We start from the raw sequence: 23,163 nt of genomic DNA on the forward strand, positions 1-23,163 counted from the left end.
GGTATAACAGTTGTCCCAATTTCTTTTCCCTCTGCTCCCCTCCACTCAATGACTCGCCTCCCTCCAGTTGTCCATCCCCCCCTTAGTCCATGTCCATTGGTTGTGCGTATAGTACATCTCAACATCTTCCTGTCTACTCCACTCCCTCCTGTTATGCTTCTTATTTCATGCATCATCTCCCTCCCTTTCCCCACTTCTTCCTCCCCGCTACCCTCCCTCCAATATGTTCCCCATACCTATAATTCTTTTCCCCCCTCTTGTTGCCTACTTAGTTTGCTTTTGTTTCAGTTCCCTAGCTTCTGTTGTTGGTTGTTGTGATACAGTTTTCATTTTAATGTTCATAGTTTTGATCCTCCTTCTTCTAGACAAGTCCCTTTAAGATCTCATATAACAGTGGTTTGGACCTAATGAATTCCTTCAGTTTTACTTTGTCCTGGAAGCACTTTCTCCACCCTTCTATTTTGAATGACAGCTTCACTGGGTAGAGTATTCGTGGTTGTAGGTTTTTGATTTTCATTACTTTGAATATTTCTTGCCAGTTCCTTCTTGCCTGCAGAGTCTCCTTTGAGAAATCAGCTGATAGTCTTAACTGGGACCTCTTTTTATGTAATTCTCTTCTTCTCTCTTGCTGCTTTTAAGATTCTCTCTTCATCTTTAATTTTTGACATTTTGATTATAATGTGTCTTGGTGTGGTTCTCCCTGGGTCCAGTTTATCTGGAACTCTCTGTGCTTCCTGGACCTGTAAGTCTATTCCCTTCCCCAAGTTAGGGAAGTTCTGCCTCATTATTTTTTCACATAATTTTTCAATTTCTAGTTCTTCTTCACCTTCTGGCAACCCTATAATTCAGATGTTCTCTCTCTTGTAGTTGGCCCAGAGGTTTCTGAGCTTCTCCTCATTTTCCTCACTTTTTGTTTCCTCTTTCTGCACTGGTTGACTATTTGTTCCTTCCCTGTTCCAATCTGTTGATTTGATCCTTGGTTTTCCTTCCCTTACCACTTGTTTCATATATGTTTTCGTTCATTTCAGCAGGACTAGCCTTCATTCCTTCCCTGTCCTGAGTAAGTCCCGCTGTTATTTCTGTAAGCTGCCTTATAACTATAGCTCTGAACTGAGCCTCAGAAAGATTATCTATCTGTTCATCTATTAATTTGTGTATTTGCTTTCTGGTCAGCTGCGTGACTGGGATCTCTGTCATTATCCCTACCATCCTGTCAGTTTTGTTTACCTTTCCTTCTTGGACAGGGCTGTCACACATCCTACACTATAGGGCACAGAGCCCTGTGCACTCATCACTACCTGCGACCCTTCTCACCACACTGTGGTGCTTTGTGTGGAGGCGGGGGTCCAAGATGGATTCCTGCCGTTTACTCTTCGCTGAGAGACCAGGAACCTCTTCCTCTGTCCTCACGCCCTATAGGCCTCACAGTCCATGATAATGGGATCTGCCTTCCCTGACGTTGGAATCGTGAGCTGACAGGTTTGGTCTGCAGCCAGGGGTACTCCCCAAGTGCTTCTTGCCTCCTCTTAAATACGGATGTCTGAGTTCACCACAGTCCTGCCGCTCATCACTGTAGCTGCCACTGCCAGCACATTTTGATCTCTCCACCCCATATTTGCCCCTCCTACCCATCCGGACGAGCACCACTTGTTTATAACTTCATACGTCGGACTTCCATGTAGCTTTATTTTCTGGAACTTCTGATTATTTCTGTTTTGCGTTAGTTGTAGTCCTTCTTAGTTGTGGAGAGAGACGGAGCGTGTCAGTTTAGGCCTCCATCTTGGCCAGAAGTCCTTGAGTCTTTTATCATTTTATTGCTCTGATTTTTTTTTTTTTTTTTTGTATTTTGTCCTCCAGCTTGCTGACCCAATCCTCTGCTTCATTTTTCCTGCTTTTCTTTCCTTCTATTGTGCTCTTCATTTTAGATATTGTATTTTTCATTTCCTACTGGCTATTACAGATATTTTCTGTTTTTTTTTTTCATTCTTCTGTAGTTCTCAGTAAGTTCTTTGTAGATTCCCTGTAATTCTTTGTAGTTCTCACTGAGCTCCTTATAACTGTTATTTTGAACTCTATGTCTATTAGTCTGCTTGCCTCCATTTCATTTAGCAGTCTTTCTGGGGATTCCTCCTTTCCTTTCAGTTGGTGGTGGTTTCTTTTTCTCCCCACTTTAGGTGACTCTTGTTTGTTTCTGTGTATTAGATTGATCTGCTTTGCCTCCCTGTTTTCGTGGTGTGACCTTCTGTGTTAGGAGACCTATGGGACTAAATGGTGCAGTCCCTTTGAGTTCTTGAGCCTGATGCTCTTGGGCTGTCCTTTATCCTATTTATATGGGCTCTCTGGTTGTAATTGGGTTTTTGTTGTTGTTGGGTCATTCTTTGGTGGGTCCACCCCTCCAGCTGGCTGACTGAGAGTCACTTTACCCACCACATCTTGTATACTATTGTACAGCTGCTGCCAGAACAAAACCAAGCATTCTAGGTAACAAACCCATGTCTGCAAAAATTACCCCCACCCACAACCACACCATCAGCAGCAAATAAGTCAATGTTAATAAAGGTGTAAAGAGATTAAGACTATTATAAGAAAGAAAAAACAAATATGAGATAAATAACTGAAAGAAAAGTGATTTTTGTGAGGGTAGAAGGAGGAAGTATAATAAGAGTAGGGAATAGAGACAAGGTGAAGAGAGAAAGAAACTAAAATTACATCGTAAGTAGAAAAGGGAGTAGGGAAGATGGAATGGAGTAAGAGAAGGGACATGTATAATATTAGGTTGAAACCGAAATTTTGAATAGATATAAGAAACAACCAAAATTGTGTGTGTGTGTGTGTGTGTGTGTAAAACAAATAATGGGGACCTAATTGGAGAAAAAGATCCATCATAGCGCTATGAACAACAAATGAGCTAAGATTTAGACAAGTGGGCTGGGAATAAGAGGCAAGAGGGGATAGAGGGAGAAGGAATACTAAGAGTGAGGAGTTAAAATTAGGCTAAGACTGAAAATTTAACATTTAAAATGAAAAATAGAAAGGGCAGGAGGAGAGCAAAATGGAGTAATAGAAGAGAACGGTAAAATTTGAGATTTGAAATACAAAAATGGTGACTATCTAGATATATGTGTGAAGATATGTCATAACAACCACCTTATCTGCAACTACTAAGCAAAGTTTGATAAAGATGGAGAGAGGGTAATGATATTTTAAGAATAGGGAAAAAGAACTTGAGATAGTTAATGACAATCACAAATGGTTTTGAGAGGCTGGAAGGGAGGTAAAAAGTAAGAGCGCAGAATAGAAACAAATCATAGCAAGTGAGAAAATAGAATTTAAATACAAAATAAGAAGAGAAAGAAAGGTAAAATGGAGTAAGAGATGGTAAGAGCAAAATACGAGATTTGAGATAAACTATAATTAATATAAAACCTGGTGATGTACTATGCCCAAACTTGAAGTGCAAGATATGAATGTTAAAAAGCTATGCAGGAGAGAAGTTAGTGCCTTGTTGCACCTGTCTCTATTCTCTCTTCTCTTCTGGGTTTAGTAGGTCAGGACTGGAGGAAATTTGTAGCTTCTGGTTTCTGGGGAAAGGGCTTTTCAGAGCTTTTTCTGATTTCCCTTGAGGAAATGTTCCTAGCAGGATACTTCTGAGTCTGGACTTGCTGATCTGCAGAGCCTAGAATCACACTGGTAGGGGTGGGCTCGCCTGTCTGTGAGGGTATCTAGATGGCAGCAGCAAATCTCGGGCATCTAACTCCTGCCTTTTAGTCCTGAGCCTGCTGTTCTGTCACTGGACGCTCTGCCGAACTCTCCCCTCTGAACAGCCCTCTGCTCAGGGCCACACTGGGTCGTGTCCCTCCCACCAGATCTGCAGTTGCACTCTGTCCCTCTGAGTTTTTGTTTAGCAGAACCACTGTGTCTGCACACACAGGTGTACATGCCCTGGGCCCTTGCCAAGCCTTGAGTCTTGCCTAAGCTCCCCCTTTAAAAGTCTCTATGTGGCCCCCACGCTGCAGCACCGGTCCCGGGGGGCTTTGTTCTCCATGTGCTCTCCCTCCCCCAAAATCACAGTCTCTCACAGTTAGGGATGGCCACCACCTTCCCAAACATCAACAGTTTCATACAAAGTTTTTCACTAGATACTTCATGGATGGTGCTGGGAAGAGTCCTGCAGCTATACAGTAACACAGGGCAGTGACAGATTACTGATCCCTCTCCCTCAAGAGGTCTTCAGCCTCGGACGGGCCTGCTCCTGCCATGCAGTTTCTGGGGCCCACACCTCCCAGGCCTTCTCTCTCTGCCTTGGTAGCTCACGGCTACTGAACCAACCCACAGCTGCTGCTACCCTGTGCAGCCAGAAGTGCTGGGCTGGGCGGCTGTGGTGGTTCCGCTTAGAAAGCATGGGCCTCTGGTTCCCAGGAGCCCTGCAGGTGGGCTGGTTCTTGCCCATTCCGGTGCAGTCCCCACACTCTCGTCCATGTTTGTGTTTATTCACAGCCGTTCTCACTCACTCTCTGCTCTGTGTTTTCACTTCAAGTCCCATCTGGCATGGGAACAAGTGGGCAGCACTGCTAGCTACTCTGCCGCCATCTTCCTCCCCTCCAAAATTCTCATTTTTAAAAATTCTTTCTTCTTTTTTCTGCTTTGGACTGGGTCATTCAGTCTTCTGCTTCATCTAACCTACTGTTGATTTCTTTTAGTGTATTCTTCATTTCCAATATTGTATTATTTGTTCCTGACTGCTTATTTTTTATGGTTTCTGTATCCTTTTTTATGCTGTGAAATTCTAAGTTCCTTGAGAATCCTTATAACAATTCTTTTGAACTCTATATCTGGTAGTTTGCTTGCCTTTATTATATTTAGTTATTTTTTCTGGGGATTTCTCCTATTCTTTCACTTCATGCATGTTTCTTTATGTCTTTACATTGGCTGCCTATCTGTGATTGTTTCTGTGTATTAGGTTGATCTACTATGTCTCCCAGTCTTGGTAAGGTGGCCTTATGTAATAGGTGTCTTGGGACCCATTGGTGCAGTGTCCCTTTTCACCTGAGCTATGTGCTCCAGGAGTGTCTTTTGTGTGGGTAATGTGAGCCTTCCTCTTTTAGTTCTTTTTTTTAAATCCTCACCTGAGGATTTATTTATTGATTTGAGAGAGGAAGAGAGGGAGAAAGAGATATAAACATCCATGTGGGTGAGAAACATCAATCAGTTGCCTCCCGTACATGCCCCAGCTGTGGTCATACCTGCAACCTAGGTATGTGCCCTGACTGGGGATTGAATCTGCAACCTTTTGGTGTACATGTTAATTTTCCAACCAACTGAACCAGGAGGAGGCTGTGGGCCCCTTGTGCATGGGTCAACCCTCAGGCTTGCTAACTTAAGGCTCGATCTTGCTACAGTATGCAAGCTACTGTATAGGTACTGATCACAAGAAGCGGAATTTGCCTCAGCAGGGTCTGGTGCCTTCTGAGACCTTCCTTTGGATGTACTGCTTGTGGAGCTAATTGGATCCTGCTCTGATGTTGTCTGAAGCCTGCCACTGGGCATGTTGGTTCTGTCAGATGCTGCCTGTGACTGGCCCTGGGCAACCTGTTTGGAGCTACCAAAGGATCCACAGTTTGTGGCTGCCTCTGCTGAGCCTGGGTTTGTGTGGGAATGGCCAACCTGCACACCAAGGCCAGCTGCCACCCACTGGGTGCCTACAGACCTTAGTGGTGGGATCTCAGGGAGTCTTCAGGAGGAGGCCAACAGCATTTATCAGGCCCAAACAGATCAAGATTTGGCCATGAAGGGAGTGATCTGTACCACTTGGGCTTGCAAGGGAGAAAAATGGCTCCTACTCTAGAGTCACATAGCTCAGTCTGTCCACTTTTTTGGTCAGACCTCCTCAAGAGCTTCAGATCAGCCAGGCAGAGCTGCTGGGAGGCAGGATTGTACAGATAGTAGATCTCCCTGTGAGGGGCAGTGCCAGTCAGCCTCACAGGAAGGCAGGGTGAGTGAACCTGGCCTTTGAGCCACACAATTCAGTCTCTGACACTCCCTGAATTCATCTCGACCTCTACCCAGTGGGTTCAGGAAGTTGAGTCCTCTGCAAGGTGTGAGCTCTGTGGGACAAGGTGACAGGGAGTCAGGAGAGTGGGGCTCTTTCATTCTCCAGGTTGATGTGATATGGAGGGGAGTGCTCTATAGGCAGTATAGGAGAAGGACTCAGTACAGGGGCCCCGGTGGTTGTTTCTTTAGCTCTCTCTCTGGGGCCATACAACCCAGTCTCTCCTCACACAACTCTAGTTCACCGCAAGCCAATCTCCCTCACAGGAGCCCAGGATGAGTGGCTATGAATGACATTTTGTGCATTGGCCCTTTAAGAGAGCACCTGGGTTTCTAGCAAATTTCTGTCTCTTCGTGGCAGACAGAATCCCTCTGATTTTCACAGCCAGATGCTATGTGGGTACCTCCTCCTGGCTTTGGTGCTCCGGGTTGGGGAACCCAGCATGGGAGTCTCACTCCTAAGGGGGCACCTTTCCAGCTGAGATATTCCTCCAGATTCTCAACCACATGTGGGTGCAGGGCCAGCCAGTCTCCACCCTTCCTACCAATTTCAGTGAGGCTTCCTCTGTAATCCTTGGTTATAACATTTCTGCTCAGCTAGTCTTCAGTTGGTTAGTCAAGTTAAATGTTCTATATTTTTGTTGTAATTCCAGTTTTTTCCTGGGAGGAGGTGAATACAACATCTGCCTACTCTACCACCATCTTGAATCTTCAGTCAAAATCAGTTTTCTTAAGGAATAATTAACTTCAACTCTTAAAGTAATGGTGGAGTCATTTGACAATGGAAGTTGAAGGAGAGATTATTGTATCTTCCTCACCCTGTTGGCAGCACCTGCTACCCCAGGTGCCCTGTGCCCTAAGATTCAGAGGTGCACCATGCCCATTCTCAGGCATCCAGACATGTCACTGTGCATTTCAATCAGAATATATGGGATAGGTTAAGCCAGACTCAGCTATGTTCTTTCTGTTGTTCCCAAGTTGCACCCACTTGCCCACCCTTGCCCTAGGATCCTAACCTATCTGTCCCATAGTGAGTCATGAAGGCAGGCAGAGATGGAGAGTGTGTGAGCCTCATTTTTGTGCCCTGCAGCACATGCCATGTTGGAGGCATCCTGCAGAGCTGCGCTCAACTGACTCCCTTTCAGGGGTTTTCAAGTCAAAGGTCAGCAGTCTTCGGTTGTTGTAGAACTGCTGAGGGCTGATCCCACTTTATGGTGGTAGAGCTCCAAAGGAACAGACATACAAACTAAACTTTGTTGTCTGGATACAGAGTTTGGCTGCCTCCAGGGAGCTATAACCTGCACACACCTGAGAAGCATTTGCTCAGGCCAACACTCCCCAGCCTGGTTTTGGGGCAGAGGATGCAGGAAGAACCAGGGCTTTGGTTGCACAATTTTTGTGAATCTTAAAACCTGGTATGTGATATAGATAGTACCTTTTCCATTTGTTTTAAGGAAAAAGAAGGAGCAGTGGCTGCTAGTCTTTTCTGGTGGTAGCAAAGACTGCTTCGTCTAAAGGGAAAGATTTTTTTAAAAGTTATTTTATTGATTATGTTGTTAGAGTAGTCTTAATTGTTCCCCCTTTGCTCCCCTCTGCCCTGTACCCCTCTTCCCTCCAGCAATCCCACCCCCCTTAGTTCATGTCCATGGGTCATGCATATAAGTTCTTTGGCTTCACCCTTTCCTATGTTATTCTTAACTTCCCCTTGTCTATTTTGTACCTACCAATTATGCTTCTTATTCCCTGCACCATTTCCCCATTTCACCCCTTCCCCCTCCCAGCTGATAACCCTTCAAATGATTCCCATACCTATGATTCTGTTCCTACTGTGGTTTGCTTACTTGGATTTTGTTTTTATTTTTTAGATTCAGTTGTTGATAGTTGTTAGTTTATTGTCATGTTAGTGTTCATAATTTTGATCTTCTTTTTCTTAAGTAACTCCCTTTGACATTTCATGTAATAATAGTTTCGTGATGATCAGCTCCTTTAGCTTTACCTTGTCTAGGAAGCAATTTATCTGCCCTCCCATTCTAAATAATAGCTTTGCTGGATACAGTAATCTTGGTTGTAAGTCCTTGATTTTCATCACTTTGAATACTTCTTACCAGTCCCTTCTTGCCTGCAAAGTTTCTTTTGAGAAGTCAGCTGACAGTCTTATAGGCATCCCTTTGTAGGTAACTCTGCTTTTCTCTTGCTGCTTTTAAGATTCTCTCTTTGTTTTTAACCTTTTGCATTTTAATTATGCTGTGTCATGGTGTGGTCCTCCTTGGGTGTAGCTTGTTCGGGACTCTCTGTGCTTCCTGGACTTCTATGTCTATTTTCCTTTGCCAGACTTGGGGAGTTTTCATTCATTATTTTCTCATGTAAGTTTTCAATTTCTTGCTCTTCTTCTCCTTCTGGCACCCCTGTGATTTGGATTTTGGCACATTTAAAGTTGTCCCAGAGGTTCCTAAGCCTCTCCTCATTTTTTTTTTCAATTCTTGTTTCCTCATTCTGTACTGGTTGACTGTTTATTTCGTCCTTATGTTCCAAATCATTGATTTGAACCCCGGTTTATTTCCCTTCACCATTGGTTTTGTGTGAATTTTCCTTCGTTTCATTTAGCACAGCCTTCACTTCTTCCATTATGCGTTTGCCATACTTAAGCATATCTGCCAAGTCTGTGGGCATCTTTATCACCAGTGTTTTGAACTCTGCATCTGTTAGGTGGGCTATTTTCTCGTTTGCTAGGTTGGATATCTCCTCATCGCTGAGTTCTCCCACTGGAACCTTGATCTGTTCCCTCTTTTGGGCCTTACTTCCCTGTCTCCTCAATTTGACAGGCTCCTGTGTTTGTTTGCCTGTGTCTTAGATAGAGCTGTCATGCGTGTTACGTTGTAAGGGTATTCATCAATAGAGGGTGACCAGTTTCACCACATTGTGGTGCTGTGGGGGTAGAGGGTCCTAGAGGGAACAATGCCACCTGCTCAGCACTTGCCCCTTTTCCAGGCACTTCTCCCACTTCCATATGGGACTGGCATCCCTCTAGCTGTTGCCCTGGCTGTCGTTCCCAGAGCGGGTGGATCTTCAGATGTTCTAGGACCGTGGGGCCCTTTAATCAAGTGAACTCTGCTGAGAGACCAGCAGTTTTTTCCTCTGCCCTAACCCCCACTGGTTTGCACAGTCAAAAGCAATGAGGCTTTATTTTCCCTGGTGCTGGGACCATGAGCTGTGAGGTCTGGTCTGGTGCTGGGAGCGCTCCCCAGGTGTCCCTCCCTACTTTTTAAAATGTTTGACTGCACTTTCTGCCGGCCTGCCGCCCCTGCTGCTACCACCACACTGTGTACTCTCCACCCCTTAAAGGGAGAGCCTTTAGGGACACTTCCACTTCAGGGCTCCATGAACCTCTGCTGAGTCATGCTTAAAAACCACTGATCTGTTCCAAACATGTTACTTTATAATTGAATTAAGTGAATCCAGAAAAGTAAAATGACTACATAATTAATCATCAGGGACTTAGATGGGCACCCACATATTCTGGTTTGTGATATAATTATTTTCTTATGATTCCAGGTTATCATAGCCCTTCACCATAACATGTATTTAGTGCTTTTTGAAATAGTATTATCTACAATAAGCCAAATCTAAAAATTAAAAATATAGTTAGTATTTCTTGTATAAATGTGCAAAGATTGCACCATTAATATTATCATACCATGGCTAGACCAGGACTTCCTTTGTATGATTATGAGTTAGTAATTATAGCGTATTTTTAAAAAACCTAAAAGGACATCTGTTTGTTTTTAACATTGTATTTTGAAGAATGTTTGCTATAAGAACATTTATCATTTTTTATCCTCGAAGACATGCTCACTGATTTTAGAGACAGGGGAAGAGATGGAGAACGGGGGAAGAGAAACATAAATGCAAGAGAGAAACATCAATCTATTGCCTCTCACATGCGCCAGGAGGACTAAACCTGCAACCTAGGCATGCACCCTAACCGGGAATCGAACACTTGACATTTTGGTCTATGAAACAATGCTCTTGCCAACTGAGCCACACCAACTAGGGCTATCAGTTTCTTTTTATAATGGAATTAAAACTTCCTGTTTAGAGCATAATGAAATTTCAAGGCAGAAAAGGTTCAATGCTAGACATTTTATATTTTAAAATATAAAATCAGTTTAAGTAACTGCAACTTCTGACTTAAGAACAAAGCTTCCATCAGTCGCTCTGATTTTCAGCCTTCCTAAAGACTGTTCCCAACAGGGTATCCCTGAGCACACAGTAGTATATCAGCATGCTCATGAACCTGGTGCCTCTCCAAGGTTTCTGGGAATGGCTTGGTCTTCCTGGGACTCTTGAAACCTGGGTACTCTTGAGACTTGGAATCTGGGGGTCCCTTTGGGAAGAGGGAGCTCAGGACCCCAACATGGTTCATTGCTTTACCACCTTATTCTACTGACTTCATTGTACCTGCCTGTTGATTTGTCTATTTGATATCCTGCTTATTTCCCCTACCACACTATGCACTCCCAGATAGCAGAAACTTCATCTAATCTGTTCTTCCCTGTCTCGCTGTAGAACAGCGTCTGGAACACAGCTGATTAGAGTCAGAATGAAAAATGAATACAGGAATCCCCTCTAACTCTGATTTTGTTTACTGCTTAGATTGCCTTAAACCTACAATTTTCAACCTTTGTCATCCCATGGCACAAATACACTAATTACTAAAATTCTGCAGCACACCAAAAATTTCTTTTTTGCTGTTCTGACCAAAAATTAGGTATAATTTTGATTCATTTATACAGGATGGCTGTTGTTGTGTTGGCTGTTGTCATTTTTTTTATTTGACAATCTAAGGGAAAAGAGGTCATTGCCCGTGACTAAATAGTCAGGTATTGCATGTTTTAAAAATCCTTGCAGCAAATCAGTTGAAAATTGTTGTCTTAAATCATTTAGGTCTATACATTTATATTCACACAGCAAGAAGCACCGCACAAGGTTTCTTGTTAAATGAATGAGTAACCATACCTTCTTATTTTTACTTATCTCTTATATTCAACTTGGCTGGTTTAAGCTAGTTAATGCTCCTACATTCTGAAACTTGTTATGAATCTCAACTTTTCCATAAGATTCTTTTTCTTTTTTTCTTTTATTTATTTATTTTTTTTTTGGTTTAGTCATGTTTATTTGTTTACAGTCCTCTACTTGCAACCCAGACATCCAGGCCTTCTCTATATGCTTGCTGTTTTTCATTTCCCCTACTTTTTTTAAAGTATATTTTATTGATTATATTGTTACAATAGTTCCAGTTTTTTCCCCTTTACTCCCCTCCACCCAGCATCGCCCTCCCCCAGCAATCCTGCCCCCAAGTCCGTGCCCATGGTTCATATATATAAGCTCTCCCACTTTACCCTTTCATATATTCTTCTTCTTCTTTTTTAATAAATAAATGATTAATTAATTATTTTAACAATAAAAAATATAAATCCCTCCCTCTCAAAAGATTCTTTTTCTGTTTTTAGCCACCTGGTTTAAGTTTTGATTCTTGATTCTAACAGTCTTCCTCATATTATTTTTCTTGTTTATGTTATAATTTCAAAATCCTAGATATTAAGAGAGGGGACTTAGAAAGAAGGACTTAGAAATAGCATTCTCAAAGGGGTAAATTAAACTTTCACAATTTGCCCAGGTTGACCAAGATGGGTATTCAGGTATCCTGATCCCTAGTGTAATTATTTCCTAATGCTTCTAGGCTATACATGTCTTTGGTGCTTTTTGAAATAGTCTTATCCATAATAATCAAATTTGAGAGCTGATAGCTCTCAATTTAATATGAAAAGTTGGTAGTAATAAGTACACTTATGCACACCACATTTCCCAAATGCTTTTCATTCTGTGGCTCTCATAACAGCCCTGTGAAGTGGGGTTGGAAGTCTCCAAGGGTGGTGAGTGAACTATTAAAAGATTAAATAACTGACGTTCAAAAGATTAGCATAACCTTCCCAACAATGCCAATACTGGAACTTAAGTTCCTAGTCTGGTGTTTTTCAAGACACGAAAGTGATGTTAACAAGAGAAGTTAACACAGTTTCTGTATGTATCTATTATAAATTATTTTAGAAATAAAGATAAAAGATCATTATATAATGAAAATTCTAATATATGGTTTTGGTACAGTCCAGTATGTAGTAAATGCTAATAGTTTTATTAAGCTGAGTAAAAGGATACATACATTTGAGCAAATTAGGACAAAGAAGATAGTTGCTAAAAATGACCAATGAAGCAAAGATTTTCAAAAGTTCGTGCATTAGGTTTAATTTGCCAGGGTATAGTCAAGGATAATTAACTTATTTTAAGCAAACTCCACTGGTTTCTATAAAATCTTTTGCTCTTGAGAGAAGAAAAGTGAGGGTGATATAAATATACTGCTACACTTTATAGACTTACAGAAAACATTCAAAATAGTATAGAACTCATATGCAGCCTTCTCCCAGCTTCCCCAATATTAAAAATCTCATAAATGTCCCATAGTACAATTCTCAAAACCAAGAAATTAACATCACAATAGTGTTTTAATTTCGCACATATAATTAATGGAACTAAAGCTAACCCGATTTTTATAGGTATTTATACCAATAATTATGGCATAGGGTCTTACAGAAAATTAAGAAATTATTGTTTTAACTTTAGAATAATAAAAAATACTCATTCCTAAATTCTTCCTATAATTTTTTCTGCCATTCACTTCTTGGTCTTGAACCAGAGTGTACATAATTTTTAAATGGACTTAAGGGCTTCCCAGAAATATCACAGATTGATTGTAAAGCACATGCTTATTTTATTTCAGATTCTTTCACTCTTTCTCGGCAGTGTATAACATCCTATTGCCATGAGAAAAACTTTGCAATGTGATTACTTTTTTCTAGAATACAAAACTGAAACCTTCCCTAAAAGTGCTAGAAGTCTAAACCTAGATATATTTTTGGTTATTTATCTCTAGGTTAATTAATCAGGTAGACTAGCATAATGATACTGAGTATAACATGACATGATGTCTCTCATTGATGATAAATGTTACTACAACAAATACATAAATACAGTTTTTAAGTGACAAAGGAAAATGTAGAATTAGTTGATATTCTGTGGTTTAAGAACAATACTTGAATATGATCTTATGCATGAAAATGCATAGGGTGATATTTCTCTTGTTTTAATATAATTGTTTTCAAGATGAAGATATTCCAGTGTTGAATCATCATCTTCTTCAGCATTGCAAATTTGTTCTGGAAGAATATTCCTAAGGAAAAACAGACAAAGTCAAAATAGTTCAAGTAATATTCTGTTGTCATAATTTAGGAGTTAAGTTTTGTATTTATTTTTTAAATTACTTTGTTATTAAATAAAATTAGATCCCTTTTTTATACTCTATAGCAGAAAAAGTTCCAAATACATCCAAGATCTAAATGTGAAAAATGAAGCCATAGATGTACTAGAATAAAGAAAGCATGGTCATACTCTAGGAGCAGGGAAAAAATCTTCCTACTGTGGCTTAAAAACTAAAAGCACTAAAAGATGAGATTAATAAATGGACTACACAGGTTTTTTTTAAATGCAATTAAAAAATAAATGGCAAACTAGGAGAAAATCTTTGCAACTTATATTACAGATAAAGGGCTAGTATACAAAGACCTAAAAATCTAGAGGGAAAGAGAAAAGAAAAAGAATGAGATATCCATTTCACAAAAGGAAAAAATGAAATGATGCTCAATTTCATTCATGATAAGAGAAATGTAAATTGAAAATATACTGTCATACCACTGTCACCAGATTCGCTACAAGAAAAAAATCCAAAAGGTCATCAACATATTCTGGCAATGAGGCTGTGGAATACCAAAAACCCTTAAAAGGAATTTATAACAGCGTAGCCCCGTCAAAGGAATTTTGCAGTAACTAGCAAAATTACATGTGCATTTTCCCCTTTTCACCCAGCAATCCCACTTTTAGGAATTCATCCCAAAGTTAGACTGGAAAAATACAAAATGATTGAACTAAGTTATTTATTGTGATATTAGTTGTAGTAGTAAAAGAATGGAAACAATCAAATTTCTATCAATAAGGAAGTGGTTGAATAAAATGTCTGTAAAGTGGAATACTCCTTAGTTGTAAAAAGGAATAAGGAAATTCTCCATTTACTGATATGGAATAATGTCCATGATATGCTGCTAATTTTAAAAAGTAAAGAGTGAAAATAAACACATGCTTTCTCTCTAAAGAGGGCAAAGAAAAATCCTTCTGTGTAATATTTTTGTAGCAATTGTTGGAGAGGATGGGGTTCTATGGATATGTATGTATGCTTTTATATGCAAAAAGAAACACTGGAAGGTTAAACTAGAAATTAATTCAAAAATTCAACCTGCGGGAATGGATGTATTACAGTGTAAGGGACAGACATAGGAGAAAGATTTCTCTTAATATACATTGTTATGCAGTTTTGACTTTGAAATCATGTAACTGTTTAACATAGTAAAAATAATATTAAGCAAGTAGAAAATAAAAATTCCTTAAAAAAAACAAACAAACAAGAAAACCTCTTCTGAGTATGTATTAAGTTGTTGACATATTATCACAAAAAAAAACCACTGTATTTCAGCTATGCATCCTTTGTGGAACATACTCCAAAGACAAAAGGAGCTATCAAAAACATCTAACGTTTTTGTTGTTAGTTGTTTTAATGGTATTATCATTTTTAAACTATTCTTTATATATTGTAACAACAAAGGTAAGTTAAAATTGTTGGGAACCTTGATTTTCAGTGTAAGATTAACAAATTTAAAATAAAACTAAAACTCTGTAATGTTAAGTTAGAACTGGGAATGTCAGTATGAACTCATTCTCTCTCTTTACAAAATACACATTCTCTGGCAGTGCACTGAAATTTTTCAAAATGTTAATAACACATTTGAGGGGAACTGCCTGGTGTGCAGATTGGGTCCTTTGAATACTATTCCCCTGTGAGAGGAGCTAGGGCTCTTTGGAGAAAGGCTGGCACAGGTATGCAGTAGGAAATGTAAAAGTGAGCTGAGATCAATGGAGGCCTGTCTAAGGACATAAGAGTCAGCTTGAAGGACTACCATTGGCCAAAGATGGGATAATTTAAGAACAGTAATTGCAATTGATTGAAACATTTTGAATATGTAAAACTATAAGTTCATGTTGATTCTCCAGAGAGAGAGAGAAAGCCAAAAACACAATAATAAATAAAAAACTCAATCACTATTTTTTCCTGAGATAGACACTATTAACATTTTAATATAGTTTATTATCTTTTATTTTTATATAATGCATATATATTTTTCCAGTTTTATTAAGATAAAATATTAGTTTAAGGTGTACATCATAATGATTTGATGTATGTGTGTATGTATTAGGAAATGAATGCCACAGTAAGTTTAGTTAACGTCCACCACTTCTCATCGTTACAAATTTGTAACCAACTTCTTACTCTGGCAGTTGAAAGGAAAGAACTGATCATTTATCCTACCTTTTGGAGTAACAAGAGTGGCCCTTGTTGATGAGAAAAAGTTTTTTACAGAGGAATTTCAAGCCAGCAAATATGGGAAGAATGACAAAATTAGAAATTCACCATTTTCTTATTTTCTTAAGGGAATTCACCATTGCCTTGAGAGAATAACAGACTCAAGCAACAATGATCTGAAAATGAAACCATTGGTTCAGTGGTAGAGAAGAAATGTTATAATGGAAATGTCAGGCGATGACCACCTAAATTCCATCAGAAGTGGAACAAGCAAACACATGCATCCTGTTGCAATGTAATAGGAAGTATGCACATAGCATGACCTATGGAGTATCTTAGAGAAATATTTTGAAAGCAAACCTTCAAAGCTTCCCCCGCCACACACACACGCCACTTCTTCTACCAGGGCTTTTAGGAACTCTTAATCCTTTCTCTGTCTTGTTTCTGGGGGAGTTTAAATGTGTTTGGTATTTTAGAAGTAGGGAAAAGAATAAGGTTGTAATTTTCAGGGACAAGGTCCCAGAGCTCAGTGATCTGCCTCTCTTGTTAATGCTTTCTAGACAGACAGAACACGTGCAGAAAACTGTCTCCACAAGTCGGGGAAGCTGAATCTTTATGAATTTACTTAAAATTTTACCTTCAGAAGAATCTAGATAGAAGCAGTTTTAATTTTAGCATATATTTAGATTTTGTATTCTGCAGGTTAGAATATTTATAATTACTTGTGAAGGTGGGAGAAGCACCATAATCTAATATCTTTATGCCTCATTTCAACTTGTCTTTGAGGTTCTAAGTATTATATAATAATACTCTATTTTTAAATGTTTATTAAAGAATATGCAAATGTATACAAAAGTAAAGAAACATATAATGAATTCTTATGTACCTATTATCTTCTGACTTCAACAATTATTAAAATTTACCAATCTTGTTTAATGCAACTCTTGTCACTTTTTCCCCTTAAAGTAAATCCCAGACATTATGCCATGGTAGTTTAATCATATATTTTGTCAATCACAACAATATAAATGAATACCTGAAAAAGCCAAAATTTACCGTATCTTATTGTTGTTCAACCTCAGGAAATGTAGTGCTTTCATTTCTTGAACCCCTGGTGGTATAGATTTTAAGTCATTGTGATCCAGAAACAGCTCTCTCAGAGAATGATAAGCTCCATAGAAGGAGACTTGGTCCACACCATCATCAGAGAGTTTGTTGAATGATAGGTACAGGTATTCCAGGCCTGGCTGCATGTGGCCAAACACATAGCCAGGGACACACTCAATCCTGTTCCCCAAGAGCACGAGGTGCAGCAGTGACTTGGGGAGGTAGGAGGGGACCTGGTAGAGCTTGTTGTAGGAAAGGTCAATTGATTCTAGATATCTGCAGCAAAGGAAAGAATAAACAGGGTAGAACATCAGGGCAATGACCATGAGCTCTAGGTTTTGACAAGGCTAGTCAGGATGCTTGTTGATTTTTCTGCCAGCACTCGATGTGCTTAATGATTCCCAGTGCAACTGTGGCTCTGTGGCAGCCTGGCTCAAGGTGCATGCTCTTACCTAGGCACCACGCAGCTGCTCCAGTTCCATCAGAGGAGCACCAGAGTTCAGAGAGAAAAACTCATATCCCAGAGGTAATGGTGAAGCTCAAAGAGGTCCCCAAATATCTCTAAGGTCAAACTTGAATCAGAAGTGAAATCCAGGAGTTCTAGCCAACATCAAATTACCTATTCCTAAAATCTTCAATGGTCCAAGCAAAGAACAATGTTGTGCGGTTTTTCGTATTCTTATTCCACATTTGATCTGATGACCTGGTACCTGGGACATGGAGTGAGACTGAGTTATCTAGAAGGGGTTGTTCACTGGCCAAGAGATCAGGAAATGTGAGTTACCTTATTGGTTTTAGAAGCCTCACCAGCAGCCTTTACCTACCTATGAAGACTTAGCGCTTGATGAAGACTCGAGTCACCTGCCACTGCAACATCCTGGTAAACCCAGTTAGCCATCCACACTTCATTTCTCTCCTTGTTGCTTCTAAAAGAAATCTTTCCCAGCTGTGCTAGTCAGATCCCTTTTTCCCTCACCACATGCTGGACCTGCTAACAGGGCTCAATCTGGCTTTTCCTCATGGGTTATTCTTCACCTCCTGACCGGCAAGGTCTTCACACTGGCCCCTTTAATGAAGCCTGCAGCCTAGGGTCACAGATTTCTCCAGGGAGATGGCGTCTGTTGTCTGTCCAGGCTATCAGACCAAGCCTTCTCCAATCTATTTAATAAGACTTGAGGTAAGAGAAATTGTTTGAAAGAATGAAGAAAGTATGGTTGTAGGACAGTGAAGCTGGGTGCTTCACTAAGCACCCTAAGGGAGTTGGCGGAGGAGGGCAGTTTCCTTCCTCAGTCTGTGCACGGGATCATCTCACTTAAGCTTCATGACCACTCTGTGCAGTTGACAGAGTTGAGAGTGTCATGGTGGTTAGAACCCAGGTCCCACTGTGCAGGCTCAGTTATGCTGGCTGAGCACTTGCACATGGTAAGGTGTCCACAGCAGCAGTGGCTGTGATCATCCTAATACCAGTCATATCATTGGTTTGAACTCAATGAAAGTGCCTAAGTTTGGGGCAGTGAGAGAATCACTAAGAAAGGATGCTATCCTTTCCCTCATAGCTCCATGATTCTACATTCTTTAATAATGCAAAGGGAAGAAATTGTCTATAAAAGTCTAATTATAGTATGTACTTACTCTAGGTTTATCCAGGCTAAAGGAGCAATCCTAGTTTCTTCAATTTTATTATAACGTAGTACAATGACATTGATATTTCTGGTATGATTGAAACAGATTTCAGTTATTTCTTCAATTTGGTTATATTCTAGGTATAATTCCTATAATTAAAAGAAAAGACTTATTTTCCTTCTTGTTAGTTGATGAATATATTCAGTTTTACAGAAATTAAAACAATATTACAAATTATTCTCTATTTAAAGAGTCCTTTACTGCTCTTCCAAGTAACTTCATTTTTTAAGCTGTCAATTTTCTAAGTAGAAAAAAAATGAGTATTATTTTTAACCATAAATGTAGCAAGATATAGTATGCCATAATAATTGGATAAAGCTTTCCTAATTTTCAAAACTTATTCACATAAATTTTTTCATTTGACTTCAATTCTAGATAGTAGGTATAAATTATAACCCCCATCTAGCAGTGGAGAGAATATAGCCTAGAGACACAAGGAGCCCATGCTCAAGGCTACACAGCTGATGTTGGAGGAAAACTCGTCCTAGCTCAGCCCCACCAATTCACATTATCTGCAATAGTTTTAGGCTCATTTTTTTGAACTTGCTTTTGTATTGTGATGAATATAATTAGAAGACAGTCAAGAGCTTTTATGTATTGTTGGGGTGAAATTTACTAGAACTTTAAGTAAGTTTTCAACAGCTAGCTCTATTCAAATTTAATTCAGTTGGCATTAGAGTTTTTCACTCAACAAGAATATTGTTGGAATTCAGAAGTAGAATTGGCATGTATCTTCAGTGTAACTTTGTTCCTTTTGTAGTAATTTCCCCCTCCTTGTCACTTAAATTTGATATATTTTAGGAATGAGTAAAGAGATTTTTAGCTTTTTGCTTTTGTTTGTTTGTTTTATTGAGACAAAAAGTTTTATTATTAAATAATTGTTTAAAGTATATTTTATTGATTAGGCTCTTATAATTGTTCCAGTTATCCCCCTTTGTGCCCTATCCTGCTGAGTATACCCCTTCCTTCTAGCACAACCCCCCAATAGTTCATGTCCATGGGTCATGCATAAAAGTTCTTTGGTTTCTCGGACTTCCAGCCAAGATGGAGGCCTAGACAGACACACTGTGTCTCCCTCCAAAACTAAGAAGGATTACAGCTACCTCAAAATTAGAGAAAACCAGAAGCTCCAGAAAATTGAGCTGCATGGAAGTCCAACAAAGATATAAAGAAGAAATACTCATCCAGACAGGTAGGAGGGGTGAGGAGGACGCGGTGTGGTGGCGGCAGCAGCGGGCTGGTGGAAAGCACAGTAACACATTTTAAAAAGTCAGGAGGGACACCTGGGGAGCGCTCCCAGCACCAGACCAGATCGTACAACTCAGGGTCCCAGCGCTGGAGAAAATGAAGCCTCGTTGCTTCTGACTGTGCAAACCAGTGGGGGTTGGGGTGGATGAAGAAACTCCCGGTCTCTCAGTAGAGTCTGCTTGTTTAAAGGGCCCCACGGTCCTCGAACATCCACAGACCCACTCACCCTGGGAAAGACAGCCAGGGCAACAGCTAAAGAGGCGCCAGTCCCATATGGAAGTGAGAGAAGTGCCTGAAAAAGGGGGGAATGCTAAGAAAGCAGCATTGTTCCCTCTCAGACCGCTCCCCCACATACAGCACCACAATATGGTGAAATGGGTCGCCCTGTACTGACGAATGCCTAAGGCTCCGCTCCTTACTATGTAACAGGTACGATAACTCTACCTAAGACACAGAGGCAAACAAACACAGGAGCCTGTCAAGTTGAGGAGACAGAAAAGTATGGCCCAAAATGGGGAACAAATCAAGGTTCCAGTGGGAGAGCTAAGTGATAAGGAGATAGCCAACCTAACAAATGAGGAGATAGCCAACCTAAGAGATACAGTGTTCAAAACACTAGTGATAAAGATGCTCACAGACTTGACAGATATGCTTAAGTATGGCAAACACATAAGGGAAGAAGTGAAAGCTATACTAAATGAAACGAAGGAAAATCCACACAAAACCAGTGGTGAAGGCGAGGAAACGGGTTCAAATCAATGACTTGGAACATAAGGAAGAAATAAATAGTCAACCAGTACAGAATGAGGAAACAAGAATTGAAAAAAATGAAGACAGGCTTAGGAACCTCTGGGACAACTTTAAACATGCAAACATCCAAACCATAGGGGTGACAGGAGAGGAGGAAGAGCAAGAAATTGAAAACTTATATGAGAAAATAATGAATGAAAACTCCCCAAATTTGGTGAAAGAAATAGACATACAAGTCCAGGAAGCACAGAGTTCCAAACAAACTAGACCCAAAAAGGACCACACCGAGACACATCATAATTAAAAAGTGAAAGGTTAAAGAAAAGAGAGAATCTTAAAAGTAGCAAGAGAAAAGCAAAGAGTTACCATCAAAGGAGTGTCTTTAAGATTCTCAGCTGTTATCTAAAAGACACTTTGCAGGCAAGAAGGGGCTGGTAAGAAGTATTCAAATGGATGAAAAGCACGGATCTACAACCTAGATTATTCTATCCAGAAAAGCTATCATTTAGAATGGAAGGAGAGAGAAAGTGCTTCCCAGATAAGGTAAAGCTTAAGGAACTCATCATCACCAAAGTATTATTATAAGTAATGTCAAAGGGACTTACTTAAGAAAAAGAAGATCAAAATTATTAACATTAAAGTGACAACAAACTCAAAACTATCAACAACTGAATCCAAAAAGTAAAAACGAAATCCAACTAAGCAAACAAGAATAGAAACAGAATCATAGGTATGGGGATCATCTGGAGGGTTATCGGCTGGGAGGGGGAAGGGGGAGAAATGGGAAAATGGTGCAGGGATTAAGAAGCATAATTGGTTGGTGCAAAATAGACAAAGGGAAGTTAGGAATAATATAGGTAAGGGTGAAGCCAAAGAACTTATATGCACAACCCATAGATATGAACTAAGGGCGTGGGATTTCTGGAGAGAAGGTGGCTATGGGGCAAACAGAGCAAGGGGAAACAATTGCGATACTGTAACAACATAACCAATGATATATACTTAAAACAAAATAACTAACAAAAAAGTTCTTTGGCTGTCTATTTTGTATCTACAAGTTATGCTCCTGAATTCCTGTATCTTTTCTCCATTCATCCCCTTCCTCCTCCTCCCTGATAACCCTCCAAATGATCTCCTTATCTGTGGTTCTGTGCCTGTTATAGACGTTTGCTTAGTTTGTGTTTGTTTTGTTTTTTAGATTCAGTTGTTGATAGTTGTGATTTATTGTCATTTTAATATTAGTAGTTTTTATCTCCTTCATTTTCTTAAATGTGTCCCTTTAACATTTTGTATAATAAGGTCTTGGTAATGATGAATTCCTTTAGCTTTACCTTGTCTGGGAAGCACTTTATCTGCCCTTCCATTCTAAATGATAGCTTTGTTGGATAGAGTAATCCTGGTTGTGGGTCCTTGCTTTTCATCACTTTGAATACTTCTTGCTAGCCCCTTCTTGCCTTCAAAATATCTTTTGAGAAATCCACTGATAGTCTTATGGGAACTCCTTTGTAGGTAACTTTCTTCTTTTCTCCTGCTGCTTTAAAGATTCTTTATTTAACTTTAACTTTTGGCATTTCATTTTGATGTGTTTTGGTGTGGTCCTGTTTAGGTCCAACTTGTTTGGGACTCTGTGCTTCTTGGACTTGTATGTCTATTTCCTTTGCCAAATTGTGGAATTTTTTTTCATTATTTTTTAAAATAAGTTTTCAATTTCTTGGTCTTTTTCTTCTCCTTCTCGTATCCCTATGATTTGGCTGTTGGCACTTTTGGAGATGTCCCATAGTCTTCTTATTCTCTCCTAATTTTTTTGAATTCTTGTTTCTTCATTCTATGCTGGTTGACTGTTTATTTCTTTATTATGTTCCAAATTGTTGATTTGAACACCGGTAGGTTCCCTGTGGATTTGTCTTTATTTTATTTAGTGTAGCCTTCATTTCTTCCATTATGCTTCTGCCATACTCTTATCAGTTCTTTGAACATCCTTATCACCAATGTTTTGAACTCTACATCTGATAGGTTGGCTATCTGTTTCGTTTAGTTCTTTTTCTGCGGTTTTGTTCCATTCTTTTATTTGTGCCATATATCTTTGCCCCCTCAATTAGTAGCCTCTCTGTGTTTGTTTCTGTTTATTAGATAGAGCTGCTTTGACTCCCTGTCTTGGTGCACCTGTTACATTGTATGGGGCAGAGCAACCTGCTTCACTCCTTTGTGGCACTGTATGTGTGGGAGGGGTTGGAGAAGGGACAATGCCGCTGTCTGGCTGCTGGAGGCTTGCTCAGCACTCACCCCACTTCCAGTCACTTCACCCACTTCCTGTATGCATCTGGTGCCCCTCTAACTGTTGTCCCGGTGGTGGTTCCCAGAGTGGGTGATTTTGAGTATGTTGTAGGACTGTGGAGGCCCTTTAAACCAACTTTCCTGACAGACCAGCAGTGTCTTCCACCATCCCAACCCCTACTGGTTTGTACCGCCAGCAGTTATGAAACTTTATTTTCCCAGAGCTGAAACCCTGAGCTGTGCAGTCTGGCCTAGGCATGGGATACCTAGCTTCCTAGGCGTTCCTACCAATTTTTACCCACAGCACATGAATGTGGGACGCCCATTCTGCCAGCCACTGCTGCCTCTGCCTCGCCATTGCCGCCACACCACATCCTCTTTTCCCCTCCTACCCATCTGGATGAAATTAGCTTCTTTAAATCCTTGGTTGTCAGACTTCCATACAGTTTGATTTTCTGGCAGTTCTGGGTGTTTCTGTTGTTTTGAGGTTAGTTGTGATCATCTTATGATTGAGCAAGGAGGCGAAGCAT

The 23,163-nt window shown here is 40.0% G+C and overlaps 2 protein-coding genes across 2 annotated transcripts in view; one reads left to right on the plus strand and one right to left on the minus strand.

The window, feature by feature from the left end:
* Positions 1 to 23,163, plus strand: part of CENPP (centromere protein P) — a 384,243-nt gene that overhangs the window by 225,052 nt on the left and 136,028 nt on the right. The window lies entirely within an intron of this gene.
* Positions 12,318 to 23,163, minus strand: part of ECM2 (extracellular matrix protein 2) — a 51,968-nt gene continuing 41,122 nt past the window's right edge. Inside the window, exons 8-10 of the mRNA XM_090275753.1 lie at positions 18,311 to 18,450; positions 16,628 to 16,954; positions 12,318 to 13,333 (exon numbers count right to left, since the gene is read on the minus strand). Coding sequence (XP_090131879.1) covers positions 13,165 to 13,333; positions 16,628 to 16,954; positions 18,311 to 18,450 — 636 coding nt within the window. The 3' untranslated portion in view covers positions 12,318 to 13,164. The remainder of the gene's footprint in view (positions 13,334 to 16,627; positions 16,955 to 18,310; positions 18,451 to 23,163) is intronic.

Source organism: Furipterus horrens, unplaced genomic scaffold (assembly GCF_987537825.1).
Source record: "Furipterus horrens unplaced genomic scaffold, mFurHor1.1.pri manual_scaffold_4, whole genome shotgun sequence".
NCBI lineage: Eukaryota > Metazoa > Chordata > Mammalia > Chiroptera > Furipteridae > Furipterus > Furipterus horrens.